The 27181-nt window shown below is 43.1% G+C and overlaps 1 protein-coding gene across 1 annotated transcript; it reads right to left on the bottom strand.

The window, feature by feature from the left end:
- Nucleotides 1-3356: 3356 nt before the first annotated feature.
- Nucleotides 3357-26717, bottom strand: grb7 (growth factor receptor bound protein 7). The gene is made up of 15 exons (XM_030754435.1): nt 26629-26717; nt 21717-21885; nt 18381-18498; nt 13882-14038; nt 13674-13795; nt 11654-11728; nt 10092-10229; nt 9887-9997; nt 8542-8640; nt 8378-8461; nt 8169-8285; nt 6040-6097; nt 5854-5941; nt 4741-4834; nt 3357-4649 (listed from the first exon to the last, which is right to left on the bottom strand). Exons 2-15 carry the CDS (start codon nt 21878-21880, stop codon nt 4503-4505), a joined length of 1572 nt encoding a protein of 523 aa, XP_030610295.1. The 5' UTR covers nt 21881-21885; nt 26629-26717; the 3' UTR covers nt 3357-4502.
- Nucleotides 26718-27181: the final 464 nt, after the last annotated feature.

Here is a 27181-nt window from a genome sequence, read left to right as displayed (position 1 = left end):
AGGTGTCTTTCTCATTTCAAGCCACTGACCAAAGTTCAAAGATTTTTTTGCACCAGCAGTTATTAAACTGAGGCAAATTAAATCATCTACTTAAACTGGTTTCATTTTAAATATCTGACTCTTGCACTGAGTGTGAAAAGCTGGAGTTCCCCTCCTGAAAAGATTAGAAAATTATTTCTTTCGTCTCTTTTTCATGGATTGTTGAACTTGAGCCGAGGACGCTAATTTTTTTCCGCCCGGGCTCTGAAATGAAATCAGTTATCACACGGCTCCAATTGTGCTGCACATTCACAGAGTTCTCTTTGAAGCCTTCCTGACCCGTCTCTCTTCTGTCTCTTTTACCCTTTAATTTACCTGCCCATCTAGGCCAACAGAGAAAAAATTTGTTGCCATAGCAACGCCGAGGCAGCGAGAGGAAGGGTTACCCGAGCACGCTGGTATTTAACCACGCACACACGCACACACAGAGCAGGTCAGTGGAGAAATGAGCGCTTTAGCTTCTGCAGCCACAGAGCTCGCAGCCGTGCAGCAGCAGAGGATCTCTGATCTGTGCACAAGAACCTTGAGGCAGCTTTCATGTTGCTCCTCCAAAGGGCTTCAAGATTTTACATCTTTTGTTTTTTTTGTTGTTGTTGTTTTTTTTTATGTTCATCTAGTTTTGGGGGTTGATAACAGCTTTACAGCAATCTATTTTTAATCAGACAGAGCAGGCCTTTTGCTCGGAGCGTCTTCAGGAAAATGTTTTGTGACTCTTCTGCCTGCACACGCAGAAAAACAGTTTCCCATCATGCAACAGAAGCCTCCCCACACTGGGGGAGTCCACAGGCAGACCGCTCTTAAGTACATTTTAAGCCATTTTATGCTTTGACATGTTGCTCCGGTATCTGACAGCAGTTGGAAATTGAAGGTTCAGATCCTTCACTCATCCTCTTACCATCCACCAAGCAGCATCTTTGAGCTACACTGCGTCTTAGCCACTTGCCAAAACACTGGTGTGCTGTGGGACAGCCATACATTACTGCACAATATACAACAAAAAGTCATCAATGAGCAGCTAATTTGTTGTATCAGTGTTTTGTATGCATTTATTTCCCCAGCCTGACCCTGCAGCTACTGGAAGAGGGGAATTCTAAAGATGTGTCACAAGAAGAGGGCAAAGAGGGGAAACTGATCACTGAGCGCAGCCAACCACCGAAAAAAGAAGAGTGAGAAGAGGAACCAGAGGCAGCAGGGCTGCTGGACTGTGCGTCACTCATGCAGACAAATTGCAGGTGTCGTGTTAGATCCAGATGCAGCAAACAGGCTGTCAGAACTGACAGTACAGTCAAAGGAAGTGATGACATGTCAGGTAACATGGAGGCTATTTCACTCACATATGAATACAGGTGTCTCATGAACATTTGAAAACCAGCGAGTGAAACAAGCACATATTCAGAAACTAGAAGATTATAGCTTTCAAAGTGGGCCTGTTATGCTTTCCTTTATTTCCTGCCACATATATCCTGAATGTTTATATCAAACATGGACACATTTTCACATGATGAGATCAGTGTGTGTAAAATCCCTGTGAGCCACAAGCTCAGGCCTAAACACACACTTAGCTCAGTTTTTTCTTGTCTCGGTCATGCGTGATGTCACCATGGTCGTCTCAGGCAGCGGCTGTTCAAACCTTCTGTTTGTGAGGGACAGCCAACCAGGAGACAGGTACTGTAGCTGAAGAGAGGAGGCTAACAGAGCTCAAGTGTCTTGTTTCAGACTGAGGATGAACTGAAGGTCTGCATGAAGTTATAAACAAAGATTATTTTGACTGTGAATCATGCAAAGCCACTTTAGCAGAGCCAAAGAATGAAAATATAAAGCAGTATAGTGATGGCTCAGCAGATCATCAGAAGTGTTTGTGAGACAGAGAGGAAGGAAGAAGGAAAAAAGTCTCTTGGATCTTACTGAAGGCTTTGATTCACCTTCAGCTGACTGAGTGATGTCATGTATGACAGTAGCTGTGGGCTGGTAAGTGACAAAAATATTTCCTAACAGGAATTTCTAATCATGGGGCAAGGATAATGGAAAATTGTGCGCACATTTTTTGAACATTGTAGGCTTTGATTTGATTGTGTTCACTACATTGGGACGTTTGCAGTGAACCATGACTAACAGACACAGGGTTACAGGGTTTACTGCTGCAGGAGCCTCGTGGCAGATATAATATCCAAAGTGAAAACAGTTCAGATGAGCAAATGTTGATATTTTCAGAAGATTATAAACATAAATGGAGCCTTTTAAAAAAAAAAAAAAAAAAAAAAAAGCAATCCTGTATAAAACACGGAGAACATGCCTCTCCCATCCCATCACTGACCCACTGCCAAACCGGCCATGCTGGATCATGTTGCACCTCCAGACTCCCCCCCCCCCCCCCCTCATTCACGTGCTCAGTGGAAACCTGCTGACATCTGTGATGACCTGCCAGTTCTGGTGTTTTCAGGTTAATACCAATGGAGCACAGTGCTGGTCTGTTAGCAGAGGTCTGACTGAAGCAGGTCAGGCCCTCTTTGCCTCCTCAGGGAGTCTCATTCTGATAGCTGAGCCAGAAACCTGCAGGAGCAGCCCACCTGAAGAAAGAACTGAATCTTACCGGGGCACATTGAACCAGTCATCTTTGTGGTACAGTTTACCCCACTTCTGATTTGACCCATATTTCATGCAATACCATGCATATGCATGTACACAGATACATAGGCGCTTGGGCAATTATTCATGCCTACCTTCTGCCTTAACTAGTAAATTAAGTGCAAGTATTGACTAGATTTGCAGAAAAAAAAATCATTTAGCTCTGTTGCTGATGCTGGCAAAGTACACATACTTTGCAACTAGGTAGGCCACCAATAGAGGTCCCTTCAGTCTAAAGCAGATTGATTCAGCTGCAGTGATGGAGGAGAAACCCAGGGTGGTTTAATGTGGACATGATCGATGTGCCCCACTCTCCCCTACCTGTGCAACAGGTGCCACCTCGTGCTCCCAGCAGTGACAGAGGCCACTAGCAAAATGCTAAACTAGAGTCAGGAGGGATAAGGAGAGCACAAAAGTCTGCAGTCACCTGTTAAAGCACTCCCTTTTTGGAAGTCATCTTCATTCCTCTCCAGTGCACCTGTACTCACCTGTATTTGCACCAAAGCAGCTGAAACAGTTTCTGCTTCCTAACTGTACAGAATGATCTCCCTGAAGTTTCACTGTGTGATGATCACATGTACCAGCACGGTTTTTTAAAATCATTTCAAACTTAACAGCATCTGTTTAATACGAAAGCATTTATTCAGCATATAAACAACTCATTTAATGTCAATAAAAGCCACAAACCCTGTTCAATAAAATGTGTGAAAACAGTAAATGTCATTGAATGAATAATGCCCATATGTATGTACATGCAAACATTTCAGCAACAAACCTTCATGATAAAATACAAACAGGAAGTGCAGTCACACACAGTCTAATCCCCATACCCAGCACGCACACACATACACACACCCCCTCTGTAAACCGCTGCATAGCTTCCCAATAATTTCCCAGATGTTATCTGAGAAATGATTTTGTAATTTGGCATTAATACATTTTTATTATGCCTTTAGGAGCCACAGCACTAGCTACGCTTTTTTGGTATAAAACTGCACTTTTTCCAAATAGAGGGAAACGTTCGTCCATTTTTCAGAATTACAGCGTGAGACGTCTTTGTTTCGGGTTGACGTACAGCTTTAACCACATTTTAAGGTTTTCCTTCTGGAGTTAGCTTTTCCCCTCTAGATGCACTCCCATAAAACTAAAACAAGAGTCCCCTTCACCACTATTGTGCAAATACAGCAGTGAGATAGCTTTTACTGTTATATGAATTAAAGCTGGTTCCAAGTTAAAATATGAGGCACAAATCCAAAAAACAGCAGTCAGGAGATTGAAAATTTACATGCTACATGAATGCAACCAGGTGCATATTTATGATTAAATATTCTCCCACCAATTCACACTTGTTCTCTTCCCATATTGAGCAGAGAAATCTCATGAATTCCTCCTTTGAGCTTTGAATCAGATCGCCCTCTGGTGGCTACACTTTCACTGTGCAGGCCACAATCAGACACCACCTCCTCCTGCTGCTGCTTCTCATCACAATGAAGGTCTTTGACTGCTCATGGCAGCCGTTGCATGGATCCAAATCAAAGTGCACATTATCAACAAACTTCTATCCAACATGGCTAATTAAGCTGTCTCTGATGGGGCTGCTGGTCGTTAATTAAAATTAAAAGCAGCCACAATCTGGAGCTGCATGTTGTGGAGAATAATTAAAAAAAAACTGAAAGGAGGAGGAGCAGACAATATGCTTCGTGTTTGGAGTCCCACGAGTCCTCGTCTCACAGCCCTGATAAATCAATCCCACTGCAGTTAAAGATTTTCTTTCAGACCCTGATTGAGTGAGTTCGGGTGGTGCAGCAGGGCAGAGGTGAGGTGACGGAGCCGCGGGTTTATAGAGCTACACAGACGCAGGGATGTTTGAGGCACACTGGCAGGATGCCCTTGTTGATTTGGTGAAACTCCACCAGCTGCAGGAGGTCAATGAAGAGCGTGTCGCCGTCGTCCATGGTGAAGTACGTCCTGCCACCGTCCTCAAACTGCAGACGCAAAGTTTATCACAATCAGGGTGCATCACGCATACAGAAGGGATTTCTTCTTTTGAGCAGAGACTGAATGAAGGGAACTCACCAGGATCACCAGATAATGTTTCGTCTTCAGCTCGTAGCACAGCGACAGGACGAAGCAGCGAGCGTGCTGCTGGCTCTCACGAATCAGGAACATCCTACCAAAAACAGCTCAGGGTCATACTCCTGAGAGAGGCACACCTCACAGAAAACACCTGTGGGGCACCTGTAAAGCACGGGTCAGCATTTTCCTTGACAGCATAATCCATTACAAAAATCTGAACACTCATTGTGTAACCCTGTGCACTGTGATATCCCAGGTGCTGGTAGAAGCAGCACAACTGTCATTAAGTCTTGGACAGTATTTAGAAATGCCAACTATGTGGTCTTCAGTACACTATTAAACCTGATAGGGAGATGCTGCATTAGGTATTTTAGTGCACTGCACAAAAGCACCACCAGAGGGCACTCTACAGGTGAAAGACTGGTAGTAAACTTTGCCTGGATCCAGATAACATGAACAAAGGTGAACAAGAAAACCCAGCAATAATCTTTAAGGTACTTCCATGTTGGCTTCACTTCTCAGACTGTGGAAGCTGAGGCCTCAGTCCTTTATCCAGTGTGGGTGGAACATTCAGCTGAACTCAGCAAGCTGTGAAACATGGTGGCTGCAAGCAGTCAACTGTTGCATGAGCAAAGTGAGCTGGCTTTGCTGCCTGTTTGGGAGTAAAGAGGGAATCTGCTCAGTCCACTGATGTGCAGATGTCTGACAGACATCACTGGGTCCTGCACGAATATCATGGAAGGAATAAGGGTGTCACTAGTGACTAATCAAAACTGAATTTTTTAACTTGTACTAATAATTTATCCATCTTCCAGTTACCTGAGGTTGGGGACTGGTGGCAACAAGCTAAGCAGGGTATTCTGGGCAGTCTCCCAGTGATGGCAGTAACAAGTAAAACCTCTGCCTGTTTGCTGAATAGGGGTAACCCTAACCACATGGTCTGAGCCACTAGTAAGACCTGTTAAAATGAGCTGGTCCTGTTTCCTCTACACATCACTCCCACAAAGAAAAGACCTCTCCATGTGCAGCTAATTGAATACAAACTGATCACTGCACAAAGAAAGCTCAAGCTACTGATGTGCAAAAAGGTCTTTACCATCATCCTCCACTCACCCATCTACCAGCCCCTGCTTCTCTATCAGTCTCTCTGCTTCTTTCCTGGAAACACGACCGTGAAACCACAGCTGGGTCTTGTGGATGGCTAAACACAAAACAGATAAAAGGTATAGAACAAATAAGCATGATTTTTCTTTTAAATGAACCCTGGACTAGGACCCATGTCCCCTCATATGGACTTACAAGAAGGTCTCACAGCAGTGTTCAGGTTAGGCAGGCTGCACCTCAGGGCCTCTCGCCTCTGTGTCACCAAAGGAAAAACAAACAGCAGAAAAATGGTTAAAATACTGTTTCAGGCATTTCACATCACTTCCCTCCAGTTCCTCAAGAATGATCCCAGTTTATCACATGCACATACAGCTGCAGTTTAGGTTAATCACATCAAGTTAAGAGCAGAGACCTGAGAATGCCGATCAAACATGACGGACCCAAGAGAAAATCATGAAGATCTGCACCCACATATTTGTTGTGCAGAGATTTGGTTTTCCTTCTGGACTTTTGTATAAATATACATGTTTTTATGTGGAACTGAAGCTGAACCATCTCTCTCCCACAGCAGTGACTGTCAAGCTTCAGTGTTGCTGATTTCATGAATTTTTCCCTCCAAAAAGTGAAAAAAAAATAAAAATCTTTGAACAGTACAGAGAAAGTTTGGCTCTCCCACTGCAGGCACGCCTCACACTGGCTGCTCTGTGCAGCGAGCAGCACCCACAGGCCCACTCGCTGTGGGAGACGAGAAAATAGGACATTCTGCAGCAACCAGTTTACAGAAAAATATGTTAAAAATATAGAAAATCCAGCAGCTTTACCCTTTACTTCATAAATGGCATTACATTTCTATATTTTCATAATTTTTTTGAATTATTGTTACTAAAAATGCTTTTTCTCAAAAACAAAACAAGAATGTGTATAATTTAGTTGCATTTCAAACTGAACCTGCTATGCTTTTGTTATTTTGTGTAACACTACAACAATGACGGATGTTCGGATTAAAGTTTCACACAGGGAATATTTGTACAGTAATCCCTGTGTGAAACTTGGACTGTGATTCAACAGCTCAGGCTTCAGACTGCTCTAAGTACAGACAGCTTTTTTCTCTCTTTTTTTTTTTTTCTCAAATCTTTGCTCTGTATGATGTCATTGTGTGGATATCCCTAATATGGCTTTTCCAGCCACCTGCCATTCAAACCTTCTGTTTGTGAGGAGCAGCCAATCAGAAGAAGAAAAGTGATTTAAATGGGCAGGAGCTTCAGACGGAGGATGAACTGAGAGGCTGCATCAAGGCCTGGTACAAGTTAAATAAGGTAAGGATAAGGGTCTCCTGCTTTTCCTTAGTTTTTGTCATGTGTATGTACAATAATCCCTGTGAGCCAAGGGCCCAAGCGTCAGGCAGATTTTTCACCCCCCTTTCTGTGCCTCTGCAGGTCACAGAAAGGATATTCCTAATATGGTCCATCTCTAATAAAGAAGCTCCACACCTGCCATTCAAACCTTCTGTTTGTGAGGGGAAGTCAATCAATATAAACAGGGGAGCTAAAGCATCTTGTTTCACTGAGGCTTAGTTTGAAATAAATAAGGATTATTTTGAATGATGAACCACGCAAAGCTACTCCAGAAGAGCCCGGGAATAGAAATAAGGAGCTGGGAATAAGAAGAATAGATCTACTTTAAACCTGTGAAGTCATCAGCGAGGCAGAACCTCAACCCTGTGGTTTAGGGATAAACAAACATGACAGCTGTGGGCCAAAAAAAGGGTTAGAGTTACAGGTGCTTATACCTGAGAGAGTTAAACAACATAATTTATGTTTGTGTATCTAATAGTACAAGTTTCCTCTTCAAGCTTTTGTGTCAGTGATGTTATTAAGAGCTAAATGAGGCCCAAACAGTTGCTACAGAAAGCTGCACTCAGTACTTGTGTTTTACCACTGGGTCATAACATCCTGTACGAAGCTCCCACTCAGCTCTGCAGCCTCTGCCAGCTCAGGGCTCTGGTGTCACAGCCCTGCTGGAGCCTATGCCTCTCGCCCTATGACAGCTGGGAGAGTACACCCTGTACAGGTCACCAGCCTGTCACAGGGCCAACACAGAGACAGACAACCATTCACACTCATATTCACACCTATGGGCAATTTAGAATCACCAATTGTTATGTTGTATAATTTAATTTTTTGATCGCTGTATCATTTGTTTTATTGCATCTTATTTGTCTCAATCGTCTGTGAAGCACTTTGAACTGTGCCAACTCGAAGGTGCTCTGGAAACACTTTGATTAAAGGAGGTCTGGTCCTGCATCAGACCCTCTCTCTGCTCACCCTCCAGGCTAGCCCCTCCTCCCGCTCTGCACTCTGGGCCTCCATCGGGTTCTGGATGACCCTCCCTCCAGCCTTCCCAGAGAAGTCCATGGCCACCAGGCTGGCCTCAGACTTCGACTGCACACACAGTTAAAAGAAAACAGCATGAACACGAGATGACGCTGCAAACAGGCTCACTCACGCTGTCGCGTCGTGAATGACGAACTCACTTTGCCATCTGTGAGGTTGGTTCCTTCCTGTTTTTGCGGAGCTGATTTGGACATCTGGTAGTTACACTGGAGCTGCTTCCCATGCTGACAGCACACAAAAACATCACTTACCATCTACACTTAGGGAAAAAAATAAACTGGGTGTTTGTTTGCATAAATAATACCTTGAACAATCTGAAGGCGGATGTCCAACAAGTCCGTGTCTGTTCATTTTCAGCACACAGGAACCTCAGATCCTGAACACGGATGGGATTGTTGGAAGGCTGTGCAAACACACAAATACAGAGTGAGATTACCTCAGCTTGTTGAGTTTTAACTTCAGCAAAGTTATTAACTTTCAAAATGCTAAGTGCTAATGTTCTCTCTTGTCAGCTCTCTCTTGTCTCATGATTGACCAGGCTAAAAATGCTGTCCAGTCACACACAGAGTTAAACGCTTGGTCACTACTAAAAATCTACAGCGCAGGAAGTTACTGAAACATCACCACCAATACTTCACTACTGATAAATCCCCACGTTTTATTTTGAAAGTATGTCTCCAATTGCATATCATCCAATACTGTAGTGGTTAACGCATTTGCTGGGAAAGCACAAAGGTCACTGGTTTCAGCTGGTGTAATGCTGCCAAATCAGAGCAAGCTGCTGTGACGACCGCTTGTGGCACGGGAGCAGCCGACAGCAGCTACTGCTGGTCACTGCTAACCAGTTAGCATTGGCGTCCTAACACATGGCTCATCAGGCCATTGCTGTGAGTCTCTACAGTCCTGGAGACTCCAGCTCCACTGTCTTGGACTGGAGTTGTTATTAACAGTCTGTGATCCATTATGAGCTAAAGGTCTCTAATCTGAACCTGCTGCACAGGTTACAGTTCAATAAGGTGGAGTTTGAGTCCATGTACCAGTGAAGAGGCAGCTGATATTTGCTCCATTTATTGCCACAAACTATAATTAATATCATTTATAAATGTATTTAAGAGTGTGGCTGCTCCACCTGCCCACCATGCTGCAGCTTTTATTGATTTTTGGATGTTACTTAATTTTCCTTTAGGATATCGGGAACTGCTGACCATCTCATCTCAACCCTCCAAATTTAAATTCAGTTCCTGAACTGTTTTTACTTGTTATGGTAGAGAAACATTAATGGCAGCTACATTTCTGTAAAGGAGGTCCTGATTTTGTGCATGCAGGTTCTGGCCCGGTGGCCACCGGCCAAGGTTGGTCTGCTGTAGCTGTGCCAAAATGTGTGGCTAGCTCTGCTCAGTAAGAGTGATCATACTGAACAATTTCTTACATGTATTCAGTATGTAAACTGCTCTGAAAACTACAGAGATGTCTGGTTTGTGACCCTGTCAGATATCAGCTTTGTTTCTCTAAACTTTCCCATTTTTGCTGCTTCACACCAACAAGGCGGATGCTTTTATTGTGGCGCATCAGCAGTGGAAAAGCACTCGCAGTGAGCCAGCATGGAAAAAATCCTGCATTTGTTTTTCCTGCCTCAGGGAAGAACTCACCTTGATACAGAAGGTGAAATCTGTAGGCGCTCCATACAGTTTGCGGCTGTTCACCACAGTGTAGACGTTCAGCTCATCCAGATCAGCCACATACTGCAGGTGACGAGGCTCCTAGACCCAAGAAACACATAGAAACCCAATTTACTCCCCAAACTGGAGGTGACGAAGATCCTGTAAAGGTCTAAGTGTGATTGGACCTGCTGACCTTGGACGAGCCCTTGGCGGAGCTGTAGAGTCCCGAGCGGCGGAGGAAGAAGAAGACCTTCTTCCAGGCCTTTCGTCCTGGTTCTCTCACATGCAGGAAACCCTGGATCTCTGGACAGGTCCCCGACTTCAGCAGGTCCTGATGAGTGAACGCACCTCAATACAAACTCAAAAGTACCCAAGAATACCATGTAATCATTACCTACATTAAGGTGATTTGCTTTTTATGAATGCAGCTGCCCCATACCTAAAGAAGTCGGATCCCGTTTTTGATCGTTTTATTACTGGCTGTATGTGTAAGAGTCATAACCTGCAGAGACTTTGCTCTTCCATCCATCCATTCGCTTCCGCACATCCTGTTAAGGGTCGCGGGGGGGCTGGAGCCTATCCCAGCTGTCATAGGGCGAGAGGCAGGGTACACCCTGAACAGGTCGCCAGCCTGTTGCAGGGCCAACACGGAGTGACAGACAACCTTTCACACTCACATTCACGCACTCAGTCACACCTATGGGCAATTTAGATTAGCCAATTAACCTAACCCCAGTAGGTGCATGTCTTTGGAATGTGGGAGGAAACCGGAGTACCCGGAGGAAACCCACGCAAGCACGGGGAGAACATGCAAACTCCACACAGAGAGAGGGAGCGGCCTGGGCCAAGGTGGAATCAAAACCAGGCCTTCCAGATGGTATTCTAACTGTGAGGCAGCAGTGCTAACCACTGCGCCACCGTGCTGCCCGACTTTGCTCTTATGTTATACAAATGCTTGTCCCCACAGTCAGTGCTTTCAGACTACAGTACAGTTAAATGAAGTGCTCCGATGGTGCACGTATGAGTAAATTTATATTCTTGAATGCATCATTTGTCAGATTTTATTTTACATATTTCAGAAAGCAAAGTCGAGCCTGATATCGTTCAGATGAGAAAACAATCTCCAGCGTCTTCCTCACAGTGAGGATCACGGCTCATTAATCCACCATCAAATCAGGATGTGGTACTGGAAGTGTGTCAGTATCCTACTGTAACTGGGAAAAGCAGGAGTGGTGCTGGAACACTGCTTGCCAACTGTGGCACTGCAGGTAAAAACCACACATTACACGTGCTGCAGTGTGTGTTCGGTGTGTGTTTGGTTGCCGGCTTCACTGTAGAATAATTTAACACTTTTCCAAGCATCTGTAAGAAGACTGGCTGGTTTGTTCTCATCGTTGCCTTCATCATTTTTGGTGAATATCGGGTCTTTAAAGACATTTCAAATTAAATTTGTGAAATGGATTCTGATTTGTAGTAATATCACATCTTAATGCTACAACCCCAGTTTTTTTTAATGCTGTCCTCTTTATTCTGCTGAATGAATCTAATATTGTTGATTATAATTTTTGATGTTTTGGTCTCACTTCTTCTTATGTGTTCTCTAAAATCTTTGCTCATTCAGCAAACATCAGTAATTTAATAAAAATGAATGGAAATGCACAGAAATGATTTTACACATTAAAGCTGACAGATCAACTTCATACGCTGATGTTCACAAGTTGCCATAAATGAGCCACTGATTCCAGGACAGTTTACCTTAATGAGCTCTGATGATGTCATACCCTTGCTGACATCAGCACTGTCAGAGATCATGGACTCTGGGAAGAAGAGCTGTGGGAAGAGGCAGAGGACTGTCATTAAAATCAGGCACTCATTTCCATCACAAAGAAGCTGCTTCATCAACCAGTCAACAATCTGGGGACGACTGTATGCACATATGAAGAGCCACTACACCTTCCACACATCATTCTCCTTTAAGATGCATTAAAGTTGCAACGACATGTGACATGCTCAGAGAAAGCCTCGGGGAAATTTACAGTCATGTGCACAAAGAAATCAAACCGGTATCCGATTCCAGAAGTGCCCAGAGGAGACGAGCTGCTGCTGATTTGTCAGCAGGTTTCTGCACGGTCAACTTCAACTCAACTCTGAGGTCATTTAAGGCCACACAGACAGTTAATACCCACTGTGTCCAAAGCATGACGCATGATGGAACACCAGCAAGGAAACATTAAACTATTAGCCATTACATTTCCATTTGTATCAAACAATAAGTCCCTCGTAAGCTGATCTGAGTAAGCATAAACTAATTAAACTGTTGTACCATCAAAAGAAATTTAAACAGGAACCATCCAACAGTGTTTATGGTGTAAGAGCAACACACACATAGTTGGGTAATCCTCCCCCTTCCCAAAAGATCCTAATGTGCAGAAATATTTGACACAATTTCAGACAGGCAAGATGTCTGCTAGTGGGATTAAAGGAATATGAACTATGTTACCTGCTAATTTCAGTGCAGCACTGAGCAAATCTGGCGTTAATGTGGGAAACTCCCACACACACTTACAGAGATCCAAGTGTTTAGCCCAGAACTGCACAGATTCAGGAAGACAGGCCAGAAGTGCTGCAAAGGTAGACCAACAACTGACCTGATCTATACCTGATGTGCCGTCTCTGCACAGAAGCTCTCGCTATCAAACTCAGAGGCAAACACGGACCACCAGCTAAACGGGAAAAATCAGGTGATAAGGAACCAAAAGGAAACAATGTAAACAATGTTAATCCTCACACACATAAAGGTGACATTAAAGTAGGAACATACATGATACATGCAGGGTTTGGACTTATAATGGTGAAATGCCCTTCTGGGGAAAGGATGCATTTCTGAGAGGTTACGACGCTGCCCCTGACAGATGACAGCACCTCCCTCTGTGATGGAAGATGTGAGATGAGAGTGGCGCCCTTGTAATAAACGGGCAGAAACCGGCACTCGACTGAAGTGATGGTAAATTACATCCTGCAGGTGTGTGGATGCTAACCTTCAGCTGCTAGCACTGCTAACATTAGCCACACTATGCAAATCAATTTAGCAACATTTAAAATACATTTTGGTTACTAAAGAACATGAATAACAGTTCAAACAGCTCAGAGATATTAGTGCAAACAACTTTAAACCTCATCAGTTACATCAGGATCATCTCAGAGCAGTCTTACTTTTAGACCTGGAAACTAGTTACCAGGTACATCTATGATCTGGATATTATGGATCAATTCAGGCCACATCAATAAACAAGCTAAAATTATCCCACTAGTACCCACTAAGCAGCATTTTCATTCGTAGTTTCAGTAACTGAGGACTAAAATGACCCATTTCTGTTTCCTTTATAAAACTGAATAGAACGCTTGCACTGAGCAGGCCAGAAGTTAAAGGCCTAACCGTGTGATCATATTCCCTCCAGAGCCTTCTGGAGGCACTGTGGGCGCATGTTACACAGACAGCCAGGATCGTTTTCAGTGTCATCTCTGTTTAACAGCATAGGTGACAGAGCAGAGCTGACGTAATGAATTATTTGAGGCATTAAGCCAGCGTGTCTGCACCAGCACGCAACCTGTCAATCAATCCACCATGACGTCAGGCCTTGTTAACATCCACTGCAGCAACATGTTTAATAAAAGGCTCTGCTCAGAGTCTACTGTTATGTAAGAAGGAAAACAGGGGGATTAATTTTAAACTCCTTTCTTTAGACTTGTAGGTGTAACACAGCTGGCTGCATACCACTGGCTTCCTGAAGAACTCGTACTTGGCGTAATTCTTCCAGAACATGAATCTTGTGTCACCCTTCAGAGCCCAGGTCGCCTGAACCTCCAATACAACCTCGTGGTCTTCCAGACACCTCTCTGTGGAGACAGGATGAGGTGTGTGAAGCTTCAACATACCTGTGATTTCACCTCGGTTAAAGGGTGGTTTCACAGTGTCGTCTTACCCAAACCGAGGGTGGGATGGACTTCGAGGAGGGCCCAGTTTTCCTGGTCGCTGCAGTGAGCCTTGTGCACCAGCATGTGGCACACCTCCCTGGCTGTCTCTCCTGGAGAAATCCACACAGACCTACTATGGCTGTCCTCTCCATACACCTTAATCATCTGAACACACACACACACACACACACACACACACACACACACACACAAGACATATGAAAGGGGGAAAAGGAAAAAAAAAAAAAAATGAAAATAGGAAATTAAAATGATAAGTAATGTTTGAGCCATTTCTAATATAATCTGTTTAAATAAAATTGGAATTTTATAAAAATGATGGGTAGCATAGAAATTTTTTTCTCAGCCTTACACAACAAAATAATTACACATTTTCTGCATTCAGACTTCAATTAGTAGCTCGCTGATCTTTAAGGAGTTTAACATAAAAACATCTTTTAGGGGGCAGCAGTTGGTATTACCCAGGGGTCAAAAGAAATGCTGAGCATGTTCTTATTGTGAGCTACTGACAGCCAATAACCCCCCCCCAAAAAAAAGACAGACAGGTCCCCAAGATGAGGTCACAGCATGATGCTCTTAAACTACTCAGTTTTTACATTTTCAGTTATATCTTTTTGATCATGATAAAGTAAATGCACCGTCATCTTCTTACAGCTAACAGTGACTGTGAGATAATCCAACAGCTCAGGTGGAGAAACTGAGAAGAGCCGTTTTACTGCAAATCATCCCAAACTTGAAATCAGTGAAATCTACAACTGAATTGTACGACGTGTAGAAGAACAGCCTTAGTAACCAACCATCCCTGTGTTACTGTCACTGTGCCACATGCATGCACACGCACACACGAGCCTCAAACCTTAAACACACTTCTGACCTGTGAGTCTCATTGATAACTGTATTAATAGCAGAACAGATGTGACCTGAAACACTGCGAGCCAATCAGCTCAGCTACCTGTGATAACCAGGAAGAGACACGTCCTTGTATTGGGACCCATCTTTGCTCCATTTCTCCACATTAAGCTCAGGTCAGTTAACTTTAATCTCAACATGTCAGTGAGGTCACAGAAGGGCAGAAATAAGCTCGACTTTAAAGATTCAGGGTGAGGACTCGGTGAAGCGTTACAGGACAGAAAGATTTGGACCCACTCAGCCTCGAGCCACCCGCCTGTGCAAGGTACACTCTTGCTGTAGAATCTAGCAGCAACTATTACAACCACATCAGGTGCAAAATAAAACACGCTTTTTAATCAGCATTAACAGCAGCCTGTTGCAAACATCAGCTGCTGGATTTGAGCCAATGAAAATAGATTTCCATTTGTTAGGCAAAAAACAGCTGTGTGAGCAGGATTCTGGTGAGATCTGCAGATGATCTGTTAGCATCGTGATGTGGAGCTGCTGTTAGAGGCTGTGTGCTCGCTATGATATCCAGCTGTGCCTGCACCACTGCTTACAGCTGTGGCATAAATGTAAATGGAAAAGTAAAACATTAAATCTCACTGTAAAGCAGTGGAGTTGAAGTAGCACCTAAAAACTGCACAATTCGTGTACTTTAAAAACGGCCGAGGTTAAAGCTGCATTAGCCAAGACACAAATAAGTGCACTACATGAATCTTACAGCTGGTTTTGGCACTGCTTCAGCACACTCAATGCAAGCAGCCAAAAGTGAGGCCAAGAACCTGCCAACTGTTGTGCAACATCAGACAGACATACTGTATTTAATAAGCCTCGACACATAAATTGAAGGTCCTTCAAATCCTGCCTAATTTTAGATCAACATGGGCGAGGCCAGTTTTGTCTGTCTCATTTGTATCTTAGTGGATTCTGAGTATTTACAACAGACCAAATCCCTCCCATCTTCATCTGTGTGAGTTTAGATACACAGACTGATGAAGCAGCCGTGCATGAGGCCCGACTGTGTGCTGCTGATGCTGCAGAGGTGGACTGAGGGCAGGTTATTCACCGGTCAGGATGCTGCTCCGAGCATGCCACTGTCTGACACGGTGTCTGGATCTCGCAGCAGCTTTCAAGTAAAAGACAGCAAACCTGCCCAACCAGAAACCTCAGAAACCTGCACCTGTCAATCAATTAAGTCCAGACTGGTTGGGCAAGTGGCTGCATCAGGAAGAATAATGGGTGCCCAAATGATTTCGGGAGGAAAATTCTTTCAGTGGAAATACCCACGTCAGTATCGGGTCAGGCCACTATGACTTTCTTAATTCGGATGATATTTAAAAAAAAAAAAAAAAAAAAAAAAATCTGTGTTTAAAACACAGATTTTATTTATTTATCCATAAGTTGCTGGTTTCACTAATTAACTACAAGCACTCATGTAAAGCAAAGCGTCCTCTATGGTAGTTATTTAAAAAGGTCAGATCGCTGCGGCCCGTTTGGAAATCTGAAAGTCTTCTGTTACCTAACCAAAGCTGTCTCCCAACTCTGCCATGAGCCTTTGTGTTTTCACCAATTCATTCTGATCTCCTCACATTTTGTTTTTTTGAGGTTTATGTTCTATTAGCAGCTTTACATGCTGCTCTGATCAAAAAAAAAAAAGGTCAGAAAGTATTATTTTAAGCTAAACTACTAAAAAAAATAAATAAATAAAAAAAAAAACACCAACTGCTTTACTGTGAAACTGAAATGCATTTTCAAAGAGCAGTAAAGTAAAGACTGAGTGGTCTGCAGGAAAACGGTGCACTCGAATTGATCCTTTGGTTTTCATTATTGCTGGAGGCCAAAATGGTGTGAAATTCAAATTCAATGAATCACTTTGTGCAAATAACCTCAGCTTTGCCTCCATTCTCCAGCAGATGTGCAACCGGCTGCAGGGAGTCCGAGCACTGCTGAAGTCCAGCACTGATTGGGGGAGTGATTAGGCAATAAGGCCTGGCTCAGAATCACTGTGCTGGATGGAGCTGAGTTCAGGTTTCTTTGCAGGATGGTGAAGTTCTTCCACAGCAGAGTGGGAAAAGCATTTCTTTATGGAAATGCCTTTGGGCCTTTCCTGTCTTAGTTTCAGCTTGTTCTTCATTCAGGAGCTTTAGCGCTGTGTCATGTGATGGATGGGAGCAGCTGAAAAGATTTAAGCTTGGTGAACAGGTGGTCTGATAAAAGACTCTTACTGGGGTTTCAACCTGTGAAGGCTCTGATTGTAGTTATGGTAATGAAGCACGGCGGCTGTCGACACTGGAAAAACATTTTCCTTCACTCCACCTGGGGTCACCGTCCCGGTCGTGGCACCTCTTTGCTGCTCGGCATATGAGAGGACAGGATGCAGCTTCATCATGAGCTATGACATCACTGTGTGTGTGTGTGTGTGTGTGTGCGTGTGCCACTCATGCTGTCCAGCCCTGCATGCCTGTAGCATCACCTTCCTGCTGTTTCTCCCACACACTGAGATCACTCTTTATAGCTGATTTAAATCCCACTGACAGGATATTCATTCATGAGGTGAACACACTACTGTGATTGGTGGACACATTGTCACTGACCAATCAAATTGGCCCACGTGTTTTTTACTGGCCATCAGGCTCTCATGCTGGATCCTGGAGAGACCTGAAGAAGTCCACAGAAGAGCAAAAAGTTAATGTCAAAGTGTTTTACTGTCAGCTCACCATCCCATGAAGAAGAGTGCAGACACGACTCAGGGCCGAGAAAAGGTGAGAGCACTGATGTTTTCTGATGGAATATTTAGAAAGAAAAAAAAAAAAAAAAAAAAATCATTGAATAAATCCGCCCCACAGCTGGCCCCGGGCGAGAGCAGCACGCCGACATGCTGATGTAACCGTGGACGTGTTTACTCTGGCAGTGTTTGTGATTTGCAGGCATGGAAACGCAGCTCTGCTGTCAGTCACCGGCACAAACAGGTTAAGACACAGTTCGATACACTGAAGGCTCCATGTCCTGATACCACCTGTCAGATCCCAGCAGGTGTGATGGACTCACAGTAGAAACTCGGATTTGGCCAAACAATCACTTCCTAAAAGCACCAAAAATCCACGAAAAGACCAAAACCAACAACATGCTGCTTTCATAACTCCCCCACCCTGACATTCACCCTCAACCTCAAGCCCGAAGTGAAAATGATATTAAAGACTAATATGGAAGAAAACAGGAGGACACAATGCATCCCATGAGGACTATTTTCAGGTGTGGAGGATTATTATTATTATTATTATTATTAACAATAATAATAATAATAATAATCTGGTTGCAGAATATGGCCATCCTTATTTTTAAAGGGATGACAGAAATGAGGCTTGAATTCAGAGAGAAGCTGGTTGGAAAAACAAAAAACAAAAAAAAAACTAATACCACATGAGACTAAATATTAAATATTTTAACATTTAATGAATGGATATAAATAATAAGGAACACCTTAAAGGTGCAGGAGCACCAGTGTTTAAGCCTTTTGTTCATGATGACTTTGGCTCTGCGCAGAGTTCAGATAAAGCTTCACTCTGGAGGTCTGAATTAGCTCATGCAGACTTACATGTTTGTCACAGGACTGTGGTGGAAATGAGCTAATGAACACTGGAGACTTGGACAGCTCCGGGAACGGGTTTGGTATGGATGGGACGGAGGACGAGAACGACTCCACGCCCTTCGCCCTGGAAACAGATGAAAGAGCGCATCATCATCAAAATGAGAAACTCAAAGAAAAAGAGAAACTAGCACATCATGCAGTCAGTAAATTACAATTAAATGGTAAAGATGACATGAACATTCAGAGCCATGCTATGAATTGGCTCTAATGTAACAATTATAATTCTTTGAAATGAACCACATTAATGCAGACATTATGAAGTTTGCTTATTTGTGTTTTGTTAAACAAACAGGGGTAAACGGGAGCACTGGAACATAAAGTAATCTAGTGATACCAACATGAATCCAGATTCCAGCCCTGATGTATCTAAGCAGTGTGTGTGCATAAACCTGACATCATGACAGTCTCATCGCCCCCGCTCCTCTGCAGGTCTGCACTCTGTCTCGGCGCCTCTCCTGTGCTTCCTCGCTCTCTCATTGGGGCCGTTTTTAGAAGCGGTGACACGCTCTCCTCTCACAGGCCTCACAGATTTGTTAACTACTTAAAGTGATTTTCACTGAGGCAGCTGAGAGGCCAGGTGAACTGCATCCACCTCCTCAGCAGGGACAGAGCACGACACGCTCAACTGAGTACACCCTTAAGAGGCGTCCACTTGTCACCAGGAGGGAGGCGGCAACCAGACACTTGGGAATTTCAAGCGATGATGGGGGATAATTAACTGCTAGTGACACAAAGTGGGCGGGTTACAAATAAAATTATTCTCGCCTTCAAGACGAGTGATTGATGATACCATCAAGGAGAATGAAGTGACGTATGAGGTGGTAAAGAGATTAGAGGGTTACCTAGGCAACTGGAGCCAGGAATGCCCACCATCAGAGACGTAACGAGCGAGTTCAGATCCTGGGTGGACGTCCGTTTGAAAATCAGGTGGCCTGCACTATGAAGCAGGATTTGGGGCTTAATGAGTTCACGCCAGGTTTAATCCTGGATGCTCACTTATTACCCAGCTGTGTCACCATGGTAACCTACGCTGCAGACCTAACTTGTTCCAGAACAGGTTACGATCCAGATAAGAGATGAAGTCACTTCCTCCTGACCAATTAGTTCTCTGGAAGACGGCATCACCATTTCTGCAACATTCCTCGAACCTCAATGTGCAGACTAAGAAGATCTGAACTTTTTAAAGGCTATCAAGTGTCTTTCCCCAAAAAGCATCAACAAGAAGTAAAGACATGAAGCAATTTTAATCCCTTTTTTTTATATATATATATATATATATATATATATATATATATATATATATATATATATATACACACATATATATACATATATATACACACACACTTCCATTGGCTGCTTATTTTTCTTTAAGCCTTAAAAAGCAATATACAGGTGCTGGTCATGAAATTAAAATATGATTAAAAAGTTGATTTATTTCAGTAATTCCATTCAAAAAGTGAAACTTGTAAATTATATTTATTCATTACACACAGACTGATATATTTCAAATGTTTGTTTCTTTTAATTTTGATGATTATAACTGACAACTAATGAAAACCCCAAATTCAATATTCAGTATTAGAATATTACTTAAGACCAATACAAAAAAGGATTTTTAGAAATGTTGGCCAACTGAAAAGTATGAACATGAAAAATATGAGCATGTACAACATGCAACACTTAGTTGGGGCTCCTTTTGCCTGATTACTGCAGCAATGCGGCGTGGCATGGAGTCGGTCAGTCTGTGGCACTGCTCAGGTGTTATGAGAGCCCAGGTTGCTCTGATAGTGGCCTTCAGCTCTTCTGAATTGTTGGGTCTGGCGTATCGCATCTTCCTCTTCATAGATTTTCTATGGGGTTAAGGTCAGGAGAGTTCGCTGGCTAATTAACAAGATTACTATGGTCCTTAAAGCAGGTACTGGGAGCTTTGGCACCTGTGTGCAGGTTATCCCTATTGCTCGTACACTTTGATTGTGTAGCCTACAGAACTAGACTGAGACCACTCAAAGGCCTTTGCAGGTGTTTTGAGTTAATCAGCTGATTAGAGTGTAGCACCAGGTGTCTTCAATATTGAACCTTTTCACAATATTCTAATTTTCTGAGATACTGAATTTGGGGTTTTCATTAGTTGTCAGTTATAATCATCAAAATTAAAAGAAATAAACATTTGAAATATATCAGTCTGTGTGTAATGAATGAATATACAAGTTTCACTTTTTGAATGGAATTACTGAAATAAAATCAACTTTTTCATGATATTCTAATTTTATGATCAGTACCTGTAAGCCTAAAACAGGTCACCTGAGCCATGTACTGGAACCCCCAATCTCAATCAGAGCTCAAACAAATCTTACATGCTACAGAAATATAAGGAACACATTCCTTTAATGCAATATAAACTGTAGTAGTAGTTAAGGTCTTAATGGGATGATGATTCCAGTGAGTCTTACCTGATCAGCTGGCTTTAAATTTGCTTACATATTTATGCAGTATTTTTTCCAGCCTTACTCACTCAAGTTCTTTCCTCTCATACGCAACTGCTTTTGCTGCAGCTGCTGTGTGCCTTCGGCCCATAGAGCATGTTTAACACGTTTGCTTTTATGTGTTTTTATTGCTTCGTAAAATCTGTACCTCTTCTGCTCACGCACAGTGAAGAGCAGATGCAGGGGAGATATTTTACAGCTGTAACAGACCAAATGAGTTCTAGACCTGAAGAAAAAAGGCAGATGCTATGATTTAATAGAGTTTTGGCTGTTGGGCTGATATCAGTCCACTTATAGTAACTAATAAAGCTGAATGATTCAGAAGTATGTGGGGAAAGGCTGTCCCACTTGTATATAATCTATATCCTCTCCTAAAGTGTCTGTTTCAGCCTCACACTTTAACTTTTAAATCTTCCACAACGGGAAAGTAAAAGTCCAACAATTTGTAGACAGACTTCCTGATCTTGCCTAATGTGGAACACCAGTTCATTTCACTGCACTGACACTGAGGTGATGACATCTCTGCATCTTTGTCTTAGCTCATCCATCAGTCCAGGGAAAGAAATCCATGGAAGTAAAGAAAGAAGAAAGTCAAACACCACCTCAGAGCTACCCGGTGACAGCTCGCAGCCTTTTCATTTACGTCTTTGAGACTGGGAGGAACAGAAACTCCTGAGTTACTCACTTGAGTCAACATTCACCTCCTTCTTCGGGAGTAATGACTCACGTCCATGCTGTGTGTGTGACAGTATCGAGTAGTCCCTGTGAGTAATGTGTGTGCGGCTGCTGGTCGTACCTGTTTGAGGTAATCGGGATGGGCTGGGAGCGGCGAACGGATGGCGAGTCAGCTACCAGAGGAGCCAGAGTCAGAGTGGAGCTGCCCAACAGCGTCTCAGCTGACTCCTCCTTCGTCTCTGAGCCCTCAAAAACTTCTGCCCAGGGACCTGTCACCTCCATCATGTTACCTGAGGGCAAAGGTGAAGGTTAGCCTCCAATCACAGGCTGCTCGAGAGATGAGGTTAATTATTAGCGCAGATGTAGATCCCTGTGCCAGTGAGCTTGCTGGTTAAATTTGTATGCAAACTACTGCTGACCTGTATTCAGATGGAGGGAAACACTGAGCTCGATGCTCTTCTGCAGAACGAGCGTACAACGCGTATAAACAACAACATTAATCATCCAGCTGCACGTCACACGCAGAAATGTGAAAATAAGCATTAGGACTGGGAGAACTACATTTCTGTGCTGTATTGTTCCAACGATAATAATAGAAACATGGAGTAAACACTGCCTGGTGATTCCAGATTTTCCATTCATCCATCCATTTACTCATGACTACCCAAACTAGGGTTAAGCCTGGACTCGAGCCTAACCCACCTGTCATAGGTCACTCACACCTGTCACACCTACAGCCAATTGTTTTCAGACTGCGAGAGGAAGCCAGAACACCTAGTGAGAACCCACGCACACACACACACACACACACACACACGTAGAGAGGCTGGCGACCTGTACAGGGTGCACTCTGCCCCTCACACTATAACAGCTGGATCGGCCTCCATAAAAGGCATAAATGTTCAGTTAGTGCTGAGGGACCCAAAGTGTGCCAAGAAGATATCCCCCACACAATTACGTCACCGCTCCCCAGATCTCCGTCTAACAGAGCACCTTCGGGATGTGCTGAACAGCAGATCCTCATCATGGATGTGCAGCAGCTGAGTGATGCCATCATCTCAGTATGGACCAAAATCTCTTCCATTACTTTAGTGTGATTTTTTTTTTTCATTTTTAATTAAAAACTTTAATATAAAAGGAGTTCATACAGAACTGCAGCAAGTAACACTTGTTTTCCTAATACTAAATCATAGGACTGACACTGGGATACAATTGTGATTTAAAAAAAAAAAAAAAAAGATATTTAAGTTCAATTTATGACTAATCTTAGAAATAATATTCAGAGGTTTAACACGGTGTGAACAGATGACTCCACACAGCAGAGCTTCTTAGCTGAAGCCAGTTTTTGTCACAATGTTTGTGCAAACTGGCGATAAACAAAACGCCTTCGAGAACACGCCAACAATCGCACTCACTGACATACGACAAAAACAACACAGCTGACGCGTGTTTGTGCTTGTGGAAATAAAGCCACAAATACATGTGAACCAGATTTTCCACAAACACCCGCTCCTGCCGCAGAGCGCGTCCTAATATAAAAAACACATTTCCTCATGTGTTACTAAACAATTCCATAAACATTCCAAAAACATGGATTCCTCTCATACCACAGGACCACGCTTCAGGCGGGAAACAAAAACATTTGTTTGTTTTTGTCTGCAGGACGTGAATGTAACAGATCATCAGGTGGAATCGTTATTTGACACTGACAGCTGCCACATCTGCTTTCAGTTGCTGTTTCTTTTGTGATCTTTTTTTTTTTTCCACCTTTTCTTTTACAGAGAACTTTGATTCCAGATTAGGAAACATCTCAGTTCAATCAACAGCACAACAGCAGCTGCCTGCCTGCGACTTCTTTCAAAGATCACTTTTCCTTCATCTCACAATATTTTCCATTGAGATGAAGGAAAGATGTGAAGGAGAAATCATAAGGACGCAGGAAGAGAGAATCCGGCTGCATTAACGATAGGCCGCTTTAAAATGTGGCAGAGCGCGCTGCTGACGTCAAACTACAGACTCCAGAAGATGGACTGTAAAAACTCATCTTAGATACATCACTGTCTCCTCATCGCTCTTCTGCAGGTCATACAAAAGGTTCTCATTTCAAATAAAATCAGACTAAACAGCCCAGAAAGTGAAATGAAAAACTCATTTAGATTAGCTTCTCTTCCTGTCCATATCCGGCCTGCTGGAGAGACGATCCAGAGCAGCTCCTCCTTTCATCGAGGCTTTCTGTGACTCCATGAATTCATGATAATCCTGCTGAGGACGGAACTCGTGCAAAACGCTCAGAGTTCATCTGTGATTTTAACAAAGCTGTTGTTACAGGTTCAAAACCCATCAGCAGGTTATGGCACGAAATGGAAAAAATACTAAATTAACATTTGCATGATCTGTGTCACATCATTTATTGATCAGTTCGAGAAAGCAACCATATGAATTATGGGATGGCATCACTTCCTTTTATCCCATGAAGGAGGGCATATCCTCTGCTAGGAGGTAATAAAGGCCCCTTTCACTAGTATTTATTTTTCCACTGGCCTGTCTAATCTGCATAATGCAGATTAACTTCACTGGGACAAACTGCATGTATAGAGACACCAGTCAAATAAAGTTTTACTAAACTTTTTCCTCCCCTTTAAGTTTCGTAGCAGCATCTCTGCCACAGATTCCTACCCAGGATTCTCTGAGTCTCTGTCTGGTTTAAAGTGCTCTGCAACCCTTCCCAGCATGCACCACCAGGTTCACTGCAGCTCAGTGTTTTGCTTCAGGACATTTCAGCCAAACTGCCAGCACCTGCACCATCAGCAGTAAACCTGCTCCACCACCTCAGCTGCTGTCACTGCGGCTTATACCTCAGAGTTTTATCACACTGCATTGTTGTTTATCAGATTTCCTGATACGGATCCAACGATGCCAAGCTGTAAATTAAAGAAAGTTTTGGACTCATCTAAAGCTGAACAATTAAACGGCGTCTTCACTCAGTGAGACTCTGAATCTCTGCTCTGTGCAAACACAATGAACACGCAGCATAGTGACTCGGCTTATTGTCATCTTGTTATTGCCGTGCAGATTGTGCAGCAGGTGATGAGCTCTGCTGCCTGCCTGCAGGTTTAGAAACAGCCTTAAAGATGGCAGGCAGAGCCCGAGCATCTGAGCGCCTCCTTTATTCCAAGCACAGCAGCAGCAGATCAATAACGTGGCGCTGTTCAAACACAAATACCGAGCGTGCAGCAGTTGGTGTGTGTGTGAACAGGTGTGCGTGTGCCTAAAGAAGAAAAGCTCTAGTGAACCTCAAAGCTAAAAAAAAAAAAAGCAGCTGATTGAAACCTCAAAACTTAAAGAGCTGCCAACACTTCATCATGTGAATAACGACCATCACAAGTCCCACAAACACAGGGAAAGCACATTAATGTATCAAACAGAGGAAAACAGAGTCCTCAGTTTAGACTGCAAAAGCAGCAGATCCTCAAATTAAGACTGCCTGAATGACTTCAGCACTGTTAAAAAAAAGCAGACTAATTTTATGGTGCCATCTACACACTGATTACTCTTAAAAAAAAAACCAAGAACCATTGAAGTCTGGATCATTTTCATTATTAATTTATTTGGCAATGATTTTCTAGGGTATTTTAAATATCTAACAGATGATAGTCTTAAACTCCTCAAGCCCATAATTCAAATATTTCTAATTTATAAAAGGGAAAATTATCACATTTTAGAAGCTGAAAAGCGACTTTATCTCCCTTAACTGAACCCATAATGGCAAAATTATTCATTTCACTCAGTTTTAAACCTTCTTTTTCAGTTCTGGAGCTCCAATTTCTGTTTCATATATGATTTTTGGTTGGAACCCGTTAGAATAATGTTTGTTTTGTCACCCAGCAGTACGACACATTTCATTACAGTGATGAAAAACTGCATATCCTCACAGCTGAGAAGATGAAACGAGTAAAAACGTGTTTTTTGTTTTTGGGGGGGGGGGGGGGGGGGGTAATGGAACTACTGAGAGTCTGAAGGGGGGGGGGGGGGGGGGGGGGGGGGGTTGGTGGGTGTGTGGGGGGGTGGGGTGGGGGGGGGGGGTGGGTGGGATTAAAACTGCCTGAAAACTACTGAGATCTGAAGAAATCCGTTTAATGCAGGACGATGATGATCGTCCTGTTTATGGAGTACCTGAAGCATGCTGACACAGAGGGAACACACTTGTTAGACACTGTATGAGGTTTACCTTCTAAAATAAGTGATGCTGTGAACGAAAGCTAACAAGTATGGCATACTAAAATTATAAGAGTTTAATTTTTTTTTAAACTTTTTTTTAAAACTTTAGTCCAGTTCAAGACGTTCGGTTCACCCCATCTCTGAATATAACCTTTTATTAAAACAGTGGAAGGAAATTTCACCCCTATCCTGAGGAACGCCGCATTCTCTCACACATTGAGCTTCTTATCATATCTGTAAACAAACAATGGCCAGCTGTACAAACTGGCAGCAGCACAAATCAGAGCTACAGTAGCACAGGTGAGGTGTGAGCAGTCCCAGAACCCCACCGTGAAACGGCCCACGTGCCTTCATATGACATCAGTCCAATTAAGCACACCTGTGTTAAATTAAGACCAAAGCAGTGATCAAGCCTGGTTAACTACACGCGCTGATTTATTTGAGGAATATTTGTTTTTTTTGAGGAATAAACTGATTTCCAAAGTCCAGCTGAAACCCTCAAAGCTTCTCTCCGCACATTTAGCTTCTTATCACATCTGTATGACAGGAACTAACGAGCTGTACGCCTAAATAAAGCCAACACAGGTGAGCCACAGGCACGCCGCCAGAGCGCCGGAGTGAAACCATAAAGAAAATGGCACACGTGTCTTATAAAAACCGTCCATCTACTGAAATACACTCATGAGTTTAAAACAAAGCCGCGGTCATTTCGGCCAAGTTCGGCTCACTCCGCGTCTTCATATCAAGTTTTCATTCGGAGGTAAAATCAGCCTGCACCTGTTCTCACCAACCTGTGACCATCTTCGAGGACTTACCTGTAAACTCTGTTCAGCTGGCGGGTTTCAGCTGTCAGCCATACTGTTCATATCCTACTCTGATGCTGAGCTTTCTAACCCACGGCCTGCCAAACAGAAAGCAGAGAACTGCGTGACAGAGGTGAGAGAAGGAGGAGCCTGTGCGTCAGGTGTGCACGGTGACCCCTCCCCTTGCCTCGCCGAAACCGATGCTGCGTTTACGTTTTGTTTGTTTTTTTAACGGCTTAAACGTGTGTACCTTCCGCCTTCATGTACTTGTCTGTCATTTTTTTAAAAAATATTTCTCTTGGAAAATACCAAAGGCGCTTACATAAAGCAATCACTGAGAATTACACCTGAATCCAGAATAATAATAAAGCAGGGTGCACTCAGGTAAAGTGGGGAAATCTATTTTGCAGGTTTTATGATCAGATTGGTAGTTATACCCATAGATAGATACAGATATAGATAAGGTGGCTGCCTTATCCTGATTGTAGTTATTTTTCAACCGTTTGGGGAATTTTAAGTCCTTTTGCAGCCGTTTCATGTCGTGTTTTAATCCTTTTATGGCTCT

This window comes from Archocentrus centrarchus, chromosome 19 (assembly GCF_007364275.1).
Source record: "Archocentrus centrarchus isolate MPI-CPG fArcCen1 chromosome 19, fArcCen1, whole genome shotgun sequence".
Lineage (NCBI taxonomy): Eukaryota > Metazoa > Chordata > Actinopteri > Cichliformes > Cichlidae > Archocentrus > Archocentrus centrarchus.
This window is presented reverse-complemented; position numbering and strand designations above follow the sequence as displayed.